The sequence below is a fragment of the Meles meles genome, chromosome 5, assembly GCF_922984935.1.
Source record: "Meles meles chromosome 5, mMelMel3.1 paternal haplotype, whole genome shotgun sequence".
Taxonomy (NCBI): Eukaryota; Metazoa; Chordata; class Mammalia; order Carnivora; family Mustelidae; genus Meles; species Meles meles.
The window spans coordinates 125,414,807-125,431,678 of record NC_060070.1 but is presented as its reverse complement, the minus strand read 5'-3'; the positions used below and the strand labels follow the sequence as shown (position 1 = coordinate 125,431,678).

Below are 16,872 nucleotides of genomic sequence, written 5' to 3'. Positions count from 1 at the left end.
AATAATAATTCTTTCAAATCTTTTTTTAAAAATAAAATATAAATCAATTAAGATTTAAAGTTCCCACAAGCTTTATTCCAAAAATGTACATTAAATAATGTTACAGAAGGAAAAGGAGGGGTGTTGGGTTCTGTTTGTGTCCTCTCCTCTTTACCCTAGCTCTTCCCGTGTCTTGCCTATTTTTTTTGGCATCTTCTTAGAATGGGGATCTTCTAGCTCCTTGGCCTTATAATAGTGAGGAGCCACCTCCAGAAGCCAACTGCTCTCAATTTCCAATACCTACAAGAGGAGAGAAAAAGTCAGTAGGGTTCCCCTTTTTCCTACACTCTAGTCAAAAAAGTTTCTTTCTTCCACCTTTGACTACAGGGCTGGGGCAAGGTGCCAGGCTCTAATACTATATACCCTAAGGGCAGACATAACCTTTACATGTCATTCAGAATCTCCAGTAAACTATCGCTAAAAAACCTAGTCATAAAGACTGTAAAGTACACTCAGGACAGAGACCACATCTGCTTTGTTCACCATTCTTCCCCAGCATCTGAAACACCAAGATACGAGGTATTCAAATATGCACTGAATGAATATGCAGTTCTTAGATCTTAGTAGATGCTGACATAGCTGTTGAGACAAGGCCTTTCTATTTTATCCTCCCTTAAACCAAAATGTTTTCCTATTTCTCTGCTGGTCTCAGCAAACTGAACCTGGGTTTTTAGCTTGTTAGGATCCTACCTCCCCCCACATCTGCACCATCCTGGGCAAGGGAAGTTCCCATCACCTGTCTCATGAACTCCTTGGTGGTCAAGACAAGCTCATGGTAGAGCAGCCAACGTGGCTGTTCATCAAACAGGGAGGAGTTGGGGTGAATGAACACTGTCTGCTGCTGTTTGACTGTGCGATAGCCGCTGCGAGTCAACCGGGCCGTGTGGTAAAAGTAACCAGCTGTGATGGCCTGAGGGAAGACAGGAAAGAAAGTCAACCAGAAAGCCACACATCCAGGGAACCTAAGCACTCACTACCTTTTTAGTTCAGGCTTTTGGAGAACTCAAAAGGTAAGGAATGCGTGAAGAACCCCCTGGGAACGACCCTTCAGGGGTCTGGGGAAGAAAGCACAGAAAAGCACGCCTTCCCCAGGGGAAGAGGGCACATCCTCAGGCTGGAGGGACTGCTGCAGGCCCCCAGAGCAGCTCACTCTGTAGATAGATGGAGAGGGTGTGGGGAACAGGGAGACTGAAAAAAAGCTGACCTTGCGTACACGGATATAGTCCCCCTGGCAAGAGCTGAGACCAACTTCCACGCGCTCCAAGAGCCCCTCCAGCTGTTCCCTCACATCCCGGGCTCGGCGCATTGATCTGAACTGCACAAAGTTCTCATAGCACCACTGGGAAGAGTAACCACTCTCAGCCCACTGTGAAGATGGTTAAAAAAAAGTGGGACTTAAGTATATAGCAGAACCAGAGTCCCCCATGTCTCCCTCAATCCCATCAGCCAAGCCCAGTGACCTGCGTATAAACGTTCAGCAGAACCAGGTGGTCTCCACCAGGGAGGAAAAAGTTGACACGGGCATTGTCGGCATGCACAACCTTGTCTTTGGGTCGGTAGAAGATGGAGTTGTTGACAGACAGCATGGCAGCCACTGTCAGGATCTCTTCTGAACAGCTGTACCTGGGGCAGGAAGGGCAAAGCATGAGGGTTCAAAGGAAGACACACAGGAACAGATACATGCACGGTAAGGGGAGAAGTGATCACTGTGTGCGGATGTGTCCTCACATGGAGACTGCCATTAACGGCTACAATTCAGGGCGGACAGATTTTGGTGGTGGTGATGGCAGCACAGGTGTGGAGGAGGTGGGCTGTAGGTGAAACAATTGCAGGGAGGCTATCCATGGTGGGGGGAGGGGGTGGCAGGAAAGCGCTGAGGACTTCTGAGGGTAGGAAGGACTTCTGCAGGAGGAAGGGGTGTATTATGTGCCTCAGGAAAAGACAGCACTTCAAGTTCACATAATGACCGCTGACCTCTACTACAGCAGAGGAATGGCATTTGAAGGTGGTCCCTCCACAACTACATCTAAGTGTTACAGTCCAAAACCTCAGGAATGAGAAAGTCCCCAAACCAGTCCATACACAGCACTCCTCACAGCTGCTAAGTCTTCCACATCCATTCATGCCCCCAAATTTTCTGTCTGTCAATCTTACTCATTTGATTAGTGTCTTACTGCCCCTTGTGAGCCTCAAAAGGGGCAGTAAGAGTTATTTCTAATAACTTCTTTGTTAAAGAATAATACAGCAAGGAGAAAAAGAGGAAAAAGACCAAGGTAACAAAGAAGGCCCCAAGAGAGAAGGAAGCATAGTCAGTTTGTGTGCTGGGGGCCTGGCCAGAGTGGCAGGGGTGGGAGTGGGGTACGGCACTTACTTCTCAGAGGCCAGGATCATTTTAGATAACATGGGGTCCACTGGTAGCTCTGCCATCTTCCGACCAGACTAAGGAGAGGAAAAAGAGTTGAGGCCAGTCCTCCTTCGGGGGTCCCTCCACCACTCAAGAAGTCACCCCAACCCCCTCATCCTGCTCCAGCCCATGCTGCCCTCCCGCCTCACCGTGGTGAGCTCCCCGAGATGGTTGAGGGCTCCCAGAGCATACAGCTGCTCCAAAGCCAGCAGGAGGGTCTCATATGGTGGCGGATCCAGGAAATCAAAATGCATGAGGTCATGGATCCCTGAAGAAAGATGTGAGGGTGTAGAACAGCTTCTCTGCAGGGATCAGTGACTCCAGCCCCTCCTCCCTCCTCTCTCAGGAGGACTGGGGGACCCCAAATAACCTAAGCTCTTGAGCAGCAACACGACATTGCCCAGGCTGGTCCTCTGGATCTCTGGCACTGTGGTTTCCTCCAGCTCATGCTGATAGGCCCAGGCAGTATACAGGCGGAAGCACTTCCCAGCAGCCACCCGACCTGCCCGACCAGCCCGTTGATTGGCTGAGGCCTACAAAGAAAGGAGAGGGAGGCATGGCTGACATCTGGAGAGGGAAAAGAGAAGAAGCAATACTCATGCAAGAAATCTGAGAGGATGTAGGCTGCTTATTCCCTGTCCTCTAAGAAACTCCCACAGGCTTCAGAATTGAACCCTTCCATGGAGACATTGTTGGAGCCCAAGCAAGCTGACCTTGCTGCAGGGTGTGACAGTGAGGGATTCCATGCCTGTGCGAGGGTTGTAGCTCTTCTGCTTACAGAACCCTGGATCCAGCACGTAAATGATGCCTTCAATGGTGAGCGATGTCTCAGCGATGTTTGTTGCCACAACCACCTGAGTGACAGGATGTATAGTCACCTGGAGACCCCACCCACCAAATTACCTAGAAAAAGTATTCCTGGAAGATTCCAGTAGAGAAGCAGGTGCAGGTAAGGGACAGGAGCTGAAGGGATTAGGGTCTAAAGTCAGGAGAGGGGGACAAGCCAGGCAGGAGCAAGCGAGAGTAGGGATGAACAGGGACATAATGTGGAAAGGACATGGGAGCAGGGTTAGAACTGTTTTCAGAGATGGGAGAGGGGGTCCAGGTCCCTGGCTCCATCTTTCCCACCAGCACTTTCACATTCATCCTCAACCAGGACTTCCTGAAAGAGGCTTCTCATGTGTCTCCCTGCCTCTACTCCTGGCCCTGCTTACCACTCATCATTCTGGCATCCGGATGGCCCTTCAAAAACATCAACCTGTCACATCACTAACCCCAGCTGTCAATGGCTTCCCGTCCTACTTGAGAACTATATTCAAGCCCCTTAAAGCCCTGACTCCTCTAGCCCTGGCTACCTTTCTGACCTCTCCTCCGAGTACTATGGGCTCCCTCGCCTCCACTCCTCCACTCCTGCGGCTCCCTGGCTGGTCTGAGCACACTCCTCCCTCGGGTCCTTCCCACGAGCTGCTCCCTCCACTGGACACACTTAGCTCCAGGTATCAGCAAGGCTCCCTCCCTCACTGGGTTCCCTTTCACCTTACTGAAGAAGGAGAGATCTTCCCTACACCCTGAGGAAAACACCTTCTGCCATTCTTCACTCCCACTCCTCTGGAGTCAGTCTCCATCTCCCCATTTTGCATGGTATCTCTCCATAGCACTAGTCACGAATCAGCATTGTGTATTTACGTGTCCACTGTCTCCTAACTTACGTTAGACTATAAGCTCTGAGAGGCTAGGGAGTTTGTTCTGTTCTTTGTTGTATCTTCATTCCCTAGAACAGTACCTGGCACGTGGGAGGAGCTCATTAAATATTTGTTGAATGGAAGTTACATCTATGCTCAAAACCCTTTGATTGCCATCCAATCGTCTAAAGTTCAAATGCTTCCAACTGCTCTCAAAAACCCTCCCTAATCTCAGTCCAGAGTTGTTTTCACCATGTGAACCTTCCCCTTAATCTTCTAGATTACACTCTGACCTCAAACATACCTTAGGCCTTGCTTTGGAATTCCCTACCTTTTTTCTTAAAGATCCAGATAAAATCCCACCTTTCAGCACACCAAGGACTTCCCCTCTCCTCTGCACCTCCACGGTACTGACTTACCGGGTCACGTTATTTGGGTGTGTCTCAGTTCATGCTGAATTCATCCTCTCTCCAGCTCTGGAAGCAGGGGACCACTACTGAGCCTTGTGGCTGCAGCAGGCCCAGGACAGATCCTGCACAGGGCAGGCACATACTCTCTTTTTCACTACTAGTTGTGTGAACTATAGGGGTGAAAAATGTGGGTTTCTCCAACTGACCTTTCGCGCCCCAGGGGGTGTTGGCTGGAAGATACGAGCCTGTATGTCAGAAGGCAGGTTGGCATAAATGGGTAACACCAAGAGCTCCCGGATTTTGGAGCCCAGGCGGCGGCAGCGATCCTGGAGCATCTCACAGGCGGCCTCAATCTCCTCCTGAATTTGGGACGGAGACAGCAGTACAGATCCCAAAGTGACACAAGGCCCACCTGGCAGCTCTGTCTTCCCTTGGGATACATCACCACCACCACCCCCAACCTCGCGTCTCACACCTGTCCTGTCAGGAACACCAGGATATCCCCAGGGGGCTGGGTCACATGGATCTGCAGCACAGACACTACACAAGCTTCCAGGTAGTCAGCCTCTGGAGCCTAGGCAGAAGCAGGAGAGGGGTCACAGGAAGGCCATCTGTTTGGGAAACCTCTTCTCCCAACTCAATAACCAGTTTATCCTAGTGCCCTTTTGGACTCTCCATTTTCCCCTTCCCTCCCTGGGACAACCTTCTCCAAAGGCCCAGAGTTTGCTGCCTAGCACTTAAACCCACCCTCCCTGAGGGGAGTACCTTGGTATAGAAGATGTCAACTGGAAACCTGCGTCCAGGGATTCGGAAGACAGGGGCATCATCAAAGAAGGTGGAAAAACGGGCAGTGTCCAGTGTGGCTGAAGCCACCAAGACCTTCAGCTCAGGCCGGAAGCGAGCAACATCTTTGATTAACCCAAAGAGAATGTCTGTATGTAGGGTCCGTTCATGAGCCTCATCTACCATCACCACACTAGAGAAAGAACAGGGGAGCAGTGAGCCTGGAAAGCTGGCCAGGAGAAGACAAGAGGGTCCCATGGATGAGGGCAGAGGGAAGCAAAGAGCCCAAAGGTGGGATGTGGGAATGTGGGAGGATGGATCCAAAGAGAAGAGCCAATCACCCCAGCTAAGGAAGACCAACAGAAAGTTAAAGAAGGCCAAGACCCCACAGTCTGCAGCTTATCCCAGCCCGGGAAGACAACAGGTAAGATTTGGAGGCTGGAAGCCAAGGCCAAGACAAGTCAGACATCCTTTCTGGGTGAGAGTCATGGGTCTGTTAGAGTCAGCAGAAGTAAGAGTATCTGTTTTAAAGTGGAAAAAAAGTGAGAGCAGGGCCTCTTTGAATAAGGTCCCCAGGCTGGCTGGGAAGGAGCAGACTGACCTGGGCCACCATAATTCCAACACCCTGTGAGCTGTTAGCATCCCTGTTGGCCCTGCTGCATCCTTCTGCAGAGAGGACCTGGGTCAGCCTTTCTACCCCAACCTGAGAGAGCTCTCCAGAATTTTTGGTCTTCTCCTTAAATATCCAGGTGCTACATCTTCTTTATCCTCATTCAAATCTCTGGATTTCCAGGTGACAGGCAAGCCTGCAGCAGCTCACCCCTGACTATGCTGGTGAAGTCCCCATCTGTTCCACAAAGCAGGCTGGCTTGATGGGAAAACCCTATACCCAAACACTCTTGCACTGGCTAGCCTTCCTTGGGTTCTGAAATTTTTGCAAGGGATGTGAAGGCTCAAATCGTATTTGTCCTATTGCTCCATTTGTGATCTCCTAAGACCAGAACTTCACAGCCTCTGAGAGTTGAGAAAGCACATACTTCTTGGCAGGCCTGACCCCACCACCAGCCATGCACCATCCCTTCTCCTCTTAAACACATGTTCATCCAAGCCCTGCCTGGCCAACACCAGCACTGAGAACTCACTATTCACAGACCAAGCCACTCCAAGACCTGGGCCAGAGGCCCAAGAGTAAGCGCCCCAGCACACCTACAGCCCCTCCAGTCTCCACCACTCTGACTTCTTAGTATTGCCCTGAAATCTGTCTCCCTGTAACCTCTCCCATGGTTGTTAGTTGCACTCTCTAGACTCATGTGAAACAAGTCTGACTTCTTTGTCCATGTAACAGCCCTTCTTTTAGAGAGAACCAGGATGTCTCCCCTGAATTTCTCCACTCTAAGTTGAACATTCTAAGAATCTTCAAAGAGTCTTCATGTGGCTTTTTAAGTCTCCACAGCACCACTCTACCATCCTGGTGTTTTCAAAATTCTGGAAGCAACGGGCAGAGGACTTCTCTGCCTCTCTTCTACCCCATCTCCATGATACCTGCAGGTCAGTCCTAGGACTACCCACACCATAAAAGATTCAAGAACTGGTGGGCCAGTCAGAAGACAAAGGCCAAACTAGCTAGATGAGAAGAAAGAAGAGAAAGGCCAGAGAATAAAGGAGCAGCACCTGTAGGAAGGTGCTGAAGGGGAGGAACGCAGTAGACTGGGTGGAAGAGAGAGCAGTGGCTCTCTTGTGGGAGACGGGGACCCTTTGTGTACCTGTAACTTGCAAGGTCAGGTTCAGAGAGGAACTCCCTGAGGAGCATCCCATCTGTCATGTAGCGGAGGACAGTTCGCTCTGATGTGCAGTCCTCAAAGCGGATGCTGTAGCCAACCTGTCAAAAGGGCCATTAAGATTGGACTGACACTCCCTGAAGGGAGTGCAGGGCTAGGGGAGGAGGGATCCTCCTCCTCAGATCCAGTCAGGCACAGATCCAGTGCCTGGACCTGTGGTATGAAGCCCTGCACAGTGTGGGCTATGTCCCAGACCCTAGAGGCTCCCCTCCCCTCTCAGTCCCCGCAGATCTCACCTCATTCCCAAGCTTCACACCCATCTCCCGGGCCACCCGGGCAGCCACACTCATGGCTGCCACTCTCCGGGGCTGGGTGCAGGCAATCTTCATTCCCTTCCTTGTATAACCCTGAATGACAAGAGAAAAGGTTTTTCCTTGGCTAAATATGCTTCTGGGATTGGGGGGATGGGAAGGTGCACCTGGATGACTCAGTCAGTTAAGCATCTGCCTTTGGCTCAGGTCATGAACCCGGAGTCCTGGGATGAGCCCCACATGGGGCTCCCTTACTTCTCCCTCTCCCTTTGCTCCCCCCACACCTGCTCATGCTCTCTCAAATAAATAAAACCTTTAATAAATAAATATGCTCCTGGGGCCCAGGACAATTTAGAGAAAGAAAGTGTAAATGTACAACAGGGCAGGGGGAAAGAACGGAACAGACAGAAAGTGAAAACCAGACCACCAGGACAAACATATAGGAGGGCAGACCCTAGGGCCCTCAAGGGCGTCCTCACCCACCCCGAGAGTTCCAGCCTTTTGAGTAATCACATTCAGGCTCAGCTATACTTGAACTGGCAAAAGACCAGCTGGGACAGACCCAGAAACAAAGGGAACAAAAGAAGGTGAAAAAGCAGGAAACCAAGTCCTCTGACTCCTTGTTCTTGGCCCTTGCAGAGGAGTGATGGCTGAGCTGGTTGGTGTGGTGGTGTGGTGTGGTGTGGGAAGGTCCCAAGGCCACCATCTACCCGTCTACAGGTCTTTCCAACAGGAACGTTGGAACTAGGCACAGACACGGTGACAGAAGTGAGAAAAGAAACATGAAAAGGGTTTGTCCTTATTCTTAAGAAACTCACAATTTAGTGGAAAAGACTAAAGACGGAGAAGGTAGTAAGTACCCACTCAAATAACATGTAAAAGGAGGACTGACAGGACTGTGCTTGTCAAGGGTCAGGGCTCAGCAACTTGGAGGGCATGGATGACTGTACCTCCTCAAAGAGATACTGTGGAATCTGGGTGGTCTTCCCGGAGCCCGTCTCACCCTCGATGATGAGGACCTGATGATTAGCAATAGCAGCCAGGAGCTCCTCGCGGAAGGGGAACACTGGGAGGCTGCGGCGGACAGCCTGGATGGACTCCTTCTGCTGGGCCTGGGTTGGGGGTGGTGGGCTCGATGGCTCCTGAGGAGAAAGAGGGGCGTGAGTTTCAGGGCCAGCTTCCCAACCTCCTTAGAATATCCCAGAGTTCTCCTGCTCACCTCATCACCCTGGAGCTGAGTGGCCCGGACAAACTCGATGGTCTCCTCTTCCTCTAGCACCAGCTGATACTTGGGCTCCTGGGAGGCAGCATCTCGGGCCCCAAACTTTAGGGATGCTGCCCCCAGTCGGGCCTCCTCCCAGCGTCGCTGCTCCTCTCCAGGGGCGCCTGATTCCTCCTCCACTAGATCCACAGCTCGTGCTGGCTGAGGAAAGAAGGACATGTGAAGACAGAGGACGCCCTCTTCCCAGGCCTCACCTTCCCAGTCACTACCCCCACATGCAGGGAAAGGGAAGACAAGGAAGGGGCCAGCCAAGGCACTGACCAATGCTCTGAAGACTTCCCTCCCCTTGGCTTGGGGAGCAGGGCTGAAGTGGACTCTGCTCTGCCTCACCTGGCCTCGGGTCTCCTCCGGCATGTGGTAACGATTGGTGGCCTCCAGCTTCTCCTGCTCCCCAGCCGCCCGGTACTCTCGGGCCAGATCCCGAACTCGCCGCTTGTATTTGAGCTCCCGCTGTTCATGTCGGCTCAGCTCCACATCCCCAAAAAGGAACTCCTCATCAGCCAGCTCAGCCTCCAGGTCCTCAAGCTTCTCTCGCTCCCGCTTAGCCAAGTACTCTCGGCGGGATTTCTTCCGCAGCTCAGGGACCTGGGTTAGGACAGGGCAGCCAAATCTTCACCTCGAAACCCCTTTCCTTACCTATCCATAAGAGTGAAAAGTTCCCTGATAGGCCAGCAGCGTCCCTTGGCAATTTCCAACCTGACTAATGGTGTGCCCCAAGCTGGGCCTGTCTGAAAGCCATACACTGACACTACACACTATCTTCTAGCAGCACAATCCAGCTGGAAGGTCCTTCTGGACAGCCTCACCATCTTTGTCAACATAGATACACTAGAGCAATTATCTGAGTATTTTAGATTTTTACTATTTTATTCGACTTAGTGGAAAGAAGGAAAACAAAAGGGCTTAATACCAGCATTTAGAAGCACAGGTCTCAAACTGAAAACAAGTGAGACTATTAGAAACCACTGGTTGTGCCAACAGGAGGTCATCTTTAGTCTCAGTTAGATGTTCCCTGGTCTGAGATCAAATGACTACAGTTTGGGAAAAGAGGGAAAATACACTATATACAAAAATCTGGAAGTACAGCATCAGAGAGTGTTTCTGTAAGGCAAGATGTAATCAGAAATGTTTAGCCTCTGGGACTAACTTCTCCCTGCCTCATACAATGTATCATCTGGCTTCTACATGTTTCCTTTGACAGGAGCTTTTAAGGACACATTATGGATGACAGTAAAAGACTGGCCACAACCTTAAGGCCTTTCTCAGCTCTCACCATGAGCCCTCCCACTGTGGCAACACTGTCTTCTCTGTGATCAAAACAACCTCCTCTACTGTAGTGGCAAAATTTCATCAGGCCCTCTCCTTTGGCGCCTCAATTCTGTTTAATTGCTTGGCTTCTGTTTATTCCATGAAGTCATTTTTTTCTTTTTTTTTAAGATTTTATTTATTTATTTGACAGAGAAAGATCACAAATAGGCAGAGAGGCAGGAAGAGACAGAGAGAGGGGGAAGCAGACTCCCCACCAAGGAGAGAGCCCGATGCAGGGCTCCATCCCAGGACCCTGGGATCATGACCTGAGCCGAAAGCAGAGGCTTTAACCCAGTGAGCCACCCAGGCGCCCCTGAAGACTTTTAAGGATTTTATTTATTTGACAGAGAGAGACACAGCAAAAGAGAGAACACAAGCAGGGTGAGCGGAGAGGAAGAAGCAGGCTTCCCGCTGAGTGGGGAGCCCGATGTGGGGCCCGATCCCAGGACCCCAGGATCATGACCTGAGCCAAAGGCAGACACTTAACGACTGAGCCACCCAGGCGCCCCTGTTCTACGAAGACTTAAAAGGAGTTTAAGTTCATGATCTAATCTGAGTACCAAAATCAAATACTTTTACAACCTGATGGAGGAAGCAGATGGATGTTCTTTTAAAATACAGGCAAAAAACCCCACCAAAACCAAAAACGGGCAATTTGAGGGGCACCTGGCTGACTCAAAACAGCATACAACTCCTGATCTTGGGGTCTTGAGTTTGAGCACCACATTGGGTATAAAGATTACTAAAAAATAAATAAATAGGGGCGCCTGGGTGGCTCAGTTGGTTAAGCGACTGCCTTCACTCGGGTCATGATCCCAGAATCCTGGGATCGAGTCCCACATCGGGCTCCCTGCTCCTTGGAGAGTCTGCTTCTCCCTCTGACTTTCTCCCCTCTCATGCTCTCTCTCACTGTCTCTCTCTCAAATAAATGAAATCTTTAAAATAAGTAAGTAAATAAATAAATAAATAAATAAAATAACAACAACAACCAAAAAAACCCAACTCGGGCAATTCGAGTACGAAAAGAAAAATGATATCCAACTGTAAAATACTGAGAAATAAAAATGCATGAGTCCAATGTGACAAACATACACACACAAAAAAATGGGAATAAAAGATTTTGCTACCAGTGAGGTGACTGTTGCATCAAACTCCTTTCTCTCAAAATCAGTAATTAACATTGTCCCGCCTTCTTTTTTTAAAGATTTTTAAAAATTATTATTTATTATTTTTAGGGAGAAAGACAGCATGAGTAAGCAGGGACAGAGGGAGAGAATACCAAGCAGACTCTGCGCTGAGCTTAGAGCCCAACACAGGATTCAATCTCCCAACCCTGAGATCATGATATGAGCTGAAATCAAGTCAGATGCTTAACTGACTAAGCCACCCAGGTGCCCCATTTGTGCTGCCTTTTAAGAAGGAATTATAGCTTATTCATAGTTGTTGTTGTTGTTGTTGTTTTAAGACTTATTTATTGGGGTGCCTGGGGCCTCAGATGGTTAAGCATCTGCGTTCTGCTCGGGTCATGATCTCAGGTCCTGGGATTGAGCCCCACATCTGGCTCCCTGCTCTGTGGGAAGTCTGCTTCTCCCTCTCCCTGCCTCTCCCTCTGGTTGTGCTCTCTCACTCTCTCAAATGAATAAATAAAATCTTGGAAAAAAAAAAAAAGATTTGTTTATTTGAGAGAGAGAGAGCAACACAAGGAGGGGGAGGAAAGAAGACAACGAGAGAAGAGAAGCGGACTTCTCCCTGAGGGCAGAGCCCCATGTGGAGCTGAATCTCACCACCCTGAGATCATGACCTGAGCCAAAATCAGAGTCTGATGCTTAACTGACTGAGTCACCCAGGTGCCCTGCTCATTCCTAGTTAGGGAAAAGCTCTTCTTTACATAAAAAGGTCAGCCAATAAATGTAGAAGGAATGTCAGACTCCAAATCTCATCTTTTTGTAATCCCAAAAGTGAAACAGCAGACTTTGGAAAGGATTAGTAGTGGTTATACTAAAACCATTAGATGAAAGGCTGTTGGCAGGAACAATACCTGCACCAACAGGTACACAGTCAGTGTGTTCCCCTGATGTGGTGTAATGTGAAGGGCACATCGCCACCCAAGAAGTGCTCCTGTCACAACTTTTTAATCTGAGTTGAAGCAAGATTTAGACCCAACTTCCACTTTAAAGGAAGCACAGGGCATACAAGAATTCAACACAAGATAAGAGTCAGAAAAATCCAGAATGTGGGGCATGGTACAAGACGATAAAGAGAGAGAGAGAATAGGAAACAAATAAACATAAGAAACTGAACCACCAGATGCAATGCATGAAACCTGACTTCCCGTTTGGAAAGAACAGTTACTAAAAACATTTTGGGGAAATTTTATTGTGGACAGGTTCCTCACTGGTACATGAGAATGACTGTCCATCTTCTGGGGTATGACAATGGCACTGTGGTCTTAGAGGACAATGTCTTCATTCTTAGGAGATACACGCTGATGGGATAAAATGCCATGATGTCTAAACTCTTTAAAAAAAAAAAGAAAAAAAAAGTTTAGAAAGAAAAAGAAAGCCCACACTTATATAGCCATTGCAAATACTATACATAATATTAGCCATTTCTAAATCTGAATAGTTTATATGGGTGTTTATTATACTCCTCTCTTAACTTCCCTGTTTGTTTGGAAGTTTTCATGATTGAAAAGGAAAGAATAAATTCTGGCAAATAAAAATATTACACCCATATTGACAGATAGCTCAGAAGTCTCTGACCACAGCCATTTTGTGGGGTGGGTCATGAGATGGCTCAGTCAGGAGAGACCTGAGTTCCACTAGGCCATTTTTAGGACACCAGGAGTCTCAAAATTCTTTTGAGAATCTGAAGTATAACCTTACGTGGGAAGACCAGGCCTTTGGAAAACTGTCTACCCTACCAGAACTCACACCGTGACAAGTTCAGTTTAGGAATTACAAGGGCTATATTCCCATTCAGAGAGAAGAAACTCAGGAAACCAGAGGAAGATTATAAGACCATGTTTGGGATGGAGGGATTAGGTGGTAGGAAGGTTTTTGGAATTGGGTGTGCCCAAGCTGACTGGACAGCACAAACCTGGGCAGTGGGACAGCTGCCCTGCCCCTGCCCTCCAGCCATCCTCTTAGATGTTCCAGCTGACTTCTGATTACATCTCCTTAAGTCTCAGGGGAAGCCCACATCTCCCTCATGAACATAGTGTGATTCAGATCCTAAGGAGTAAGAAGGTTTGTGGGCAGCTTCTTTTCCTCTACAACTTAAGTTTGTCCTTGGCAGGCTCGTGTCAACAAAGACCTGACAACCCATCAGCATCCCGACTATACTTTGTGTCCTTTTTCCCCCACCCCAGGCCTTCTGATAGTTGGTTTCCTGGGCACTAGGACTCACCATGGCTTTCCGGTCTTCCTCAGCCATCTTGAGGCGCTTCTGAGCCTCTTCATAAGCCTAGGGAGAAGAAACCAAGGGTGGAGGGCTATGAGGTCAAAATCTCCCACAGCCATTCCTCCTCTCGAATCACAAGGCTCATTCAGATATACCACTGTATAAAGAAATGGCCCTTTTCAGTGAGGAATCTCTAGGGCTACAGGTTTGGCAGAAGGTTGCCATAGCCAGAGGACCCAGAAGGGTCCTCATACTATAGAGATGGACACCACCAGAGGCCATCCTGGTCTTCCCAGAGATCACTATCTCTCCAATCACACCAAACCTCAGATTGACCGAGGGGGTCTTCCCAGGGATTCATAAAACATGCTGCTCCTATGCACCTTCTTGTCTGACCGCTCCAGGACATTGCGAGTTCGATCCTTGTCCCGCTGCCGAACCCGCTCGGCGAAGGCATCACGTTCCTCCAAGTCCTGAAGGCGCTCTCGCTCAGTCCGCTCCCACTCATCCTCCGACTCTGGCTTCTCAGGCTGCTGTTTATTCCCCCTGCAGTCCAGCCCAAAGGATTACATAAGGCCTCCTAGGAAGCTTATCAAGCCCCCTCATCCTCTGTCCCATCCTTTCTCACCCTGCTTCTGACTTACCCTGTCTTTCGCTTCCCTTTCTCAGAAACCTTTTCTTCCTCTTCTTCTTCCTCCTCGTGACATTTCTTCCTGAGGTGTTTCCGTTTTTTATGCTTCTTCTGGACACTGCTCCCGGCTCTACCTACAGTCTCCTCACTGCTCTCCTCACTGTCTTCCAGCAATTTATAGGATCGGTTCTTCTCCAGCAGGGCTCGGGCCTCTCGCTCAGCCACCCGAGCTGGCTTCTCTACCACTGCCTTCCGTGGTACCTATCAGAAGGGAAGACAATGGGATATGATCAACTCCTGATCTCTGCCAACCCACTGTGCCCCATTCTGAATTTAAGGAATGACCTGATCTTGGGGAGCTTGGGTGGCTCAGTAGGTTAAGCCTCTGCCTTCGGCTCAGGTCATGGTTCTAGGGTCATGGGATCAAGCCCTGCATTGGGCTTTCTGGGAGCCTGCTTCCCCTCCTTTCTCTCTGCCTGCCTCACTGCCTACTTGTGATCTCTCGCTGTCAGTTAATAAATTTAAAAAATAATCTTAAAAAAAAAAAGAATAACCTGATCTTAAACCAGTCTTCACTGTCTCTTTTCCCCATGGCTTCACACCATGTTTATCAGCCTGAATTGGGCCTCTCAGCTTTGAACCTCCTTGCAGTCATTCACTTAGCAAACATTTACTGAATGACACCTTCAAAGCCAGTAATGCCTGATCAAGTCCTTCTGCTGCATTGCTCTGACACTGACTCTCCTGACCACTTTCAGTCATAAGAACCCACCAAATAACTCAGGATAATCTCCCCATCTCAAGATCCTTAACTTAATCACATCTGCAGGTTTTTTTGTTTTTTTTTTTTGTCACGTAAAAAATCTGTCTGATGCATCAGGTACCTACCTGCTAGGGACCAAGGACACAGGAATAAACAAAAGACAACAATCCCTCCCTTCATGGAGTTTATTTTACATTCTCAAAACCAGTTGTCAATTGTTCAGCCTCTGTGTTTCCCTATAACTAAGATATCCCTATACAAGAACTGATATGCTGTAAGGATTGGTTTGCAGAAGCCGGGCACTGTACCAGATTCCAGGATACATGCTAAACAGATTTACATGAAGTCTTATCCTCATACCACTTGGGTTCTAAACTCATCTCCCGCCAGGCACCATTTGTGACATATGTGCCAATTAAAGCAGGCTATATGCCATTCTATGAACATGCTGGACACTTTCACTCTTCCATATGCTTAAATAAGCACCTGTTCTGTGAGGCGCTGTCAGGTGAGAGAAATACAAAGACAAGAAATACAGATTCCTGTCCTCCAGGAGCTCATCTTTACAGCTTTATTCCTAACCCCTTCTCTAAAGGACAGATTTTGGGGAATCTTTGGGCTTCCTTCCCCTGAGCACTCCCCTACCTTCTCTGCCCTTCCACAGCACTTCTCACACATCTCTTCTACTGCCTCATTATTCAAAGTGTAGCCTGTAGACCATCGGATTCACCTGGAAACTAGTTAGAAATGCAAAAACTAAGATCCCATCCCAAAACTGCCTAATCGGAATCTACATTTTAATAAGGGTCCTGGATGAGTCGCATGCATATTAAAGTTCGAGAAACACTGCTCTGTAACACTTAACCTTCCTTGAACTTCTCCCCAGAACTGGACGTCCAGTACCTAGCACAGTACCCAGGCGACAGTGGACAAAAGTTAGGTGCTTGGGTACTGAGATCACTTAATTCTCGGAAGGACAGTTAGCCCAACCTCACCTGGACAAATAACCTGGGGCCCCTGCCCTGCTCCACCTCCTCCCCCGCCACTCCTACTCTAGGCCCCGCCCCACTCCGCCCCTCTTGACACCTTATTCCAGAGCCTCAGGGCGAAGTCCCGGGCTGGTCCGTTGAGGTCCAGGGTATCGGTGTCTCGAAGACGCTGCACAAACTCCTCGGCCGAGGCGCAGCGCTGCGCGGTACCAATTAGGAACTGCGCTACATGCCGCTCGCTCAGCCCCAGCACCGAGTGCAGCTCGTCCTGCACCCAGCGTTCTAGCCCAGCCGGCATCGCCATGGTGACCCACGCTGCCCCGTTCCTGGCCCTGAACTGTCTCCAGTAGTCACGCTGGCGGCTGAGCCCGTCCGAGGCCTGGAAGCCAGGAGCCCTGGGATGGAGTCTGAGTTCCGCGAAGGACCTGCCTTAGAACCTTGGGGTTCGGTTTCCGACAGCCCGGAAACGTCTTCCGGAACCGCGAAGACCGGAAATTGCCTGTCATTTCCGGCTTAAGCACTATGGTGACCGAGCGAGTTCAAACTTCACGGAACCGCACGTGAAGCTCGGGGCAAAACGTTTCATTTCCGTCTCCACTAAGTCTCTCTGTCGCCCTCTGATGGCTAGTCTGTGGATCCCTCGCTTACTCATTCATTCAACAAATGCTGTGTGCTAAGCACAATTTTAGTTGCTGAGGATATGGCAAAGAACTAATCAGACAAAAACCCCTTACTGGGGGCACCTGAGTGTCTCAGTGGGCTAAGCCTCTGCCTTCGGCTCAGGTCAATATCTCAGGATCCTGGGATCGAGCCCCACATCAGGCTCTCTGCTTAGCAGGGAGCCTGCTTCCCCCTCTCTCTGCCTGCTTCTCTGCCTACTTGTTAACTCTCTCTCTGTCAAATAAATAAATAAATAAAATATTTTTTAAAAACCCTTACTGAAGGCGGGGGCGTGGGGGAGGGAGACAAAATACATAATAAATAAAACCTGTAAGTCCTATGGAGCCAAATATAATGCAAGGTTTGTGTGTGTTGGTGGGAGATAATATCTCAAGTTGGAAGGTTAGGTCCATGCTGATGAAGGATTAGC

At 49.2% G+C, this 16,872-nt stretch overlaps 1 protein-coding gene across 1 annotated transcript; it reads right to left on the bottom strand.

The window, feature by feature from the left end:
* Nucleotides 1-53: 53 nt before the first annotated feature.
* Nucleotides 54-16,366, bottom strand: DHX16 (DEAH-box helicase 16). Its single transcript, XM_046005786.1, has 20 exons — nt 15,880-16,366; nt 14,044-14,291; nt 13,783-13,945; nt 13,406-13,462; nt 9,020-9,274; nt 8,627-8,830; nt 8,358-8,549; nt 7,393-7,503; nt 7,082-7,197; nt 5,301-5,511; nt 5,011-5,109; nt 4,742-4,894; nt 3,157-3,297; nt 2,814-2,976; nt 2,593-2,711; nt 2,411-2,478; nt 1,500-1,662; nt 1,244-1,405; nt 776-949; nt 54-279 (listed from the first exon to the last, which is right to left on the bottom strand). Exons 1-20 carry the CDS (start codon nt 16,084-16,086, stop codon nt 151-153), a joined length of 3,135 nt encoding a protein of 1,044 aa, XP_045861742.1. The 5' UTR covers nt 16,087-16,366; the 3' UTR covers nt 54-150.
* Nucleotides 16,367-16,872: the final 506 nt, after the last annotated feature.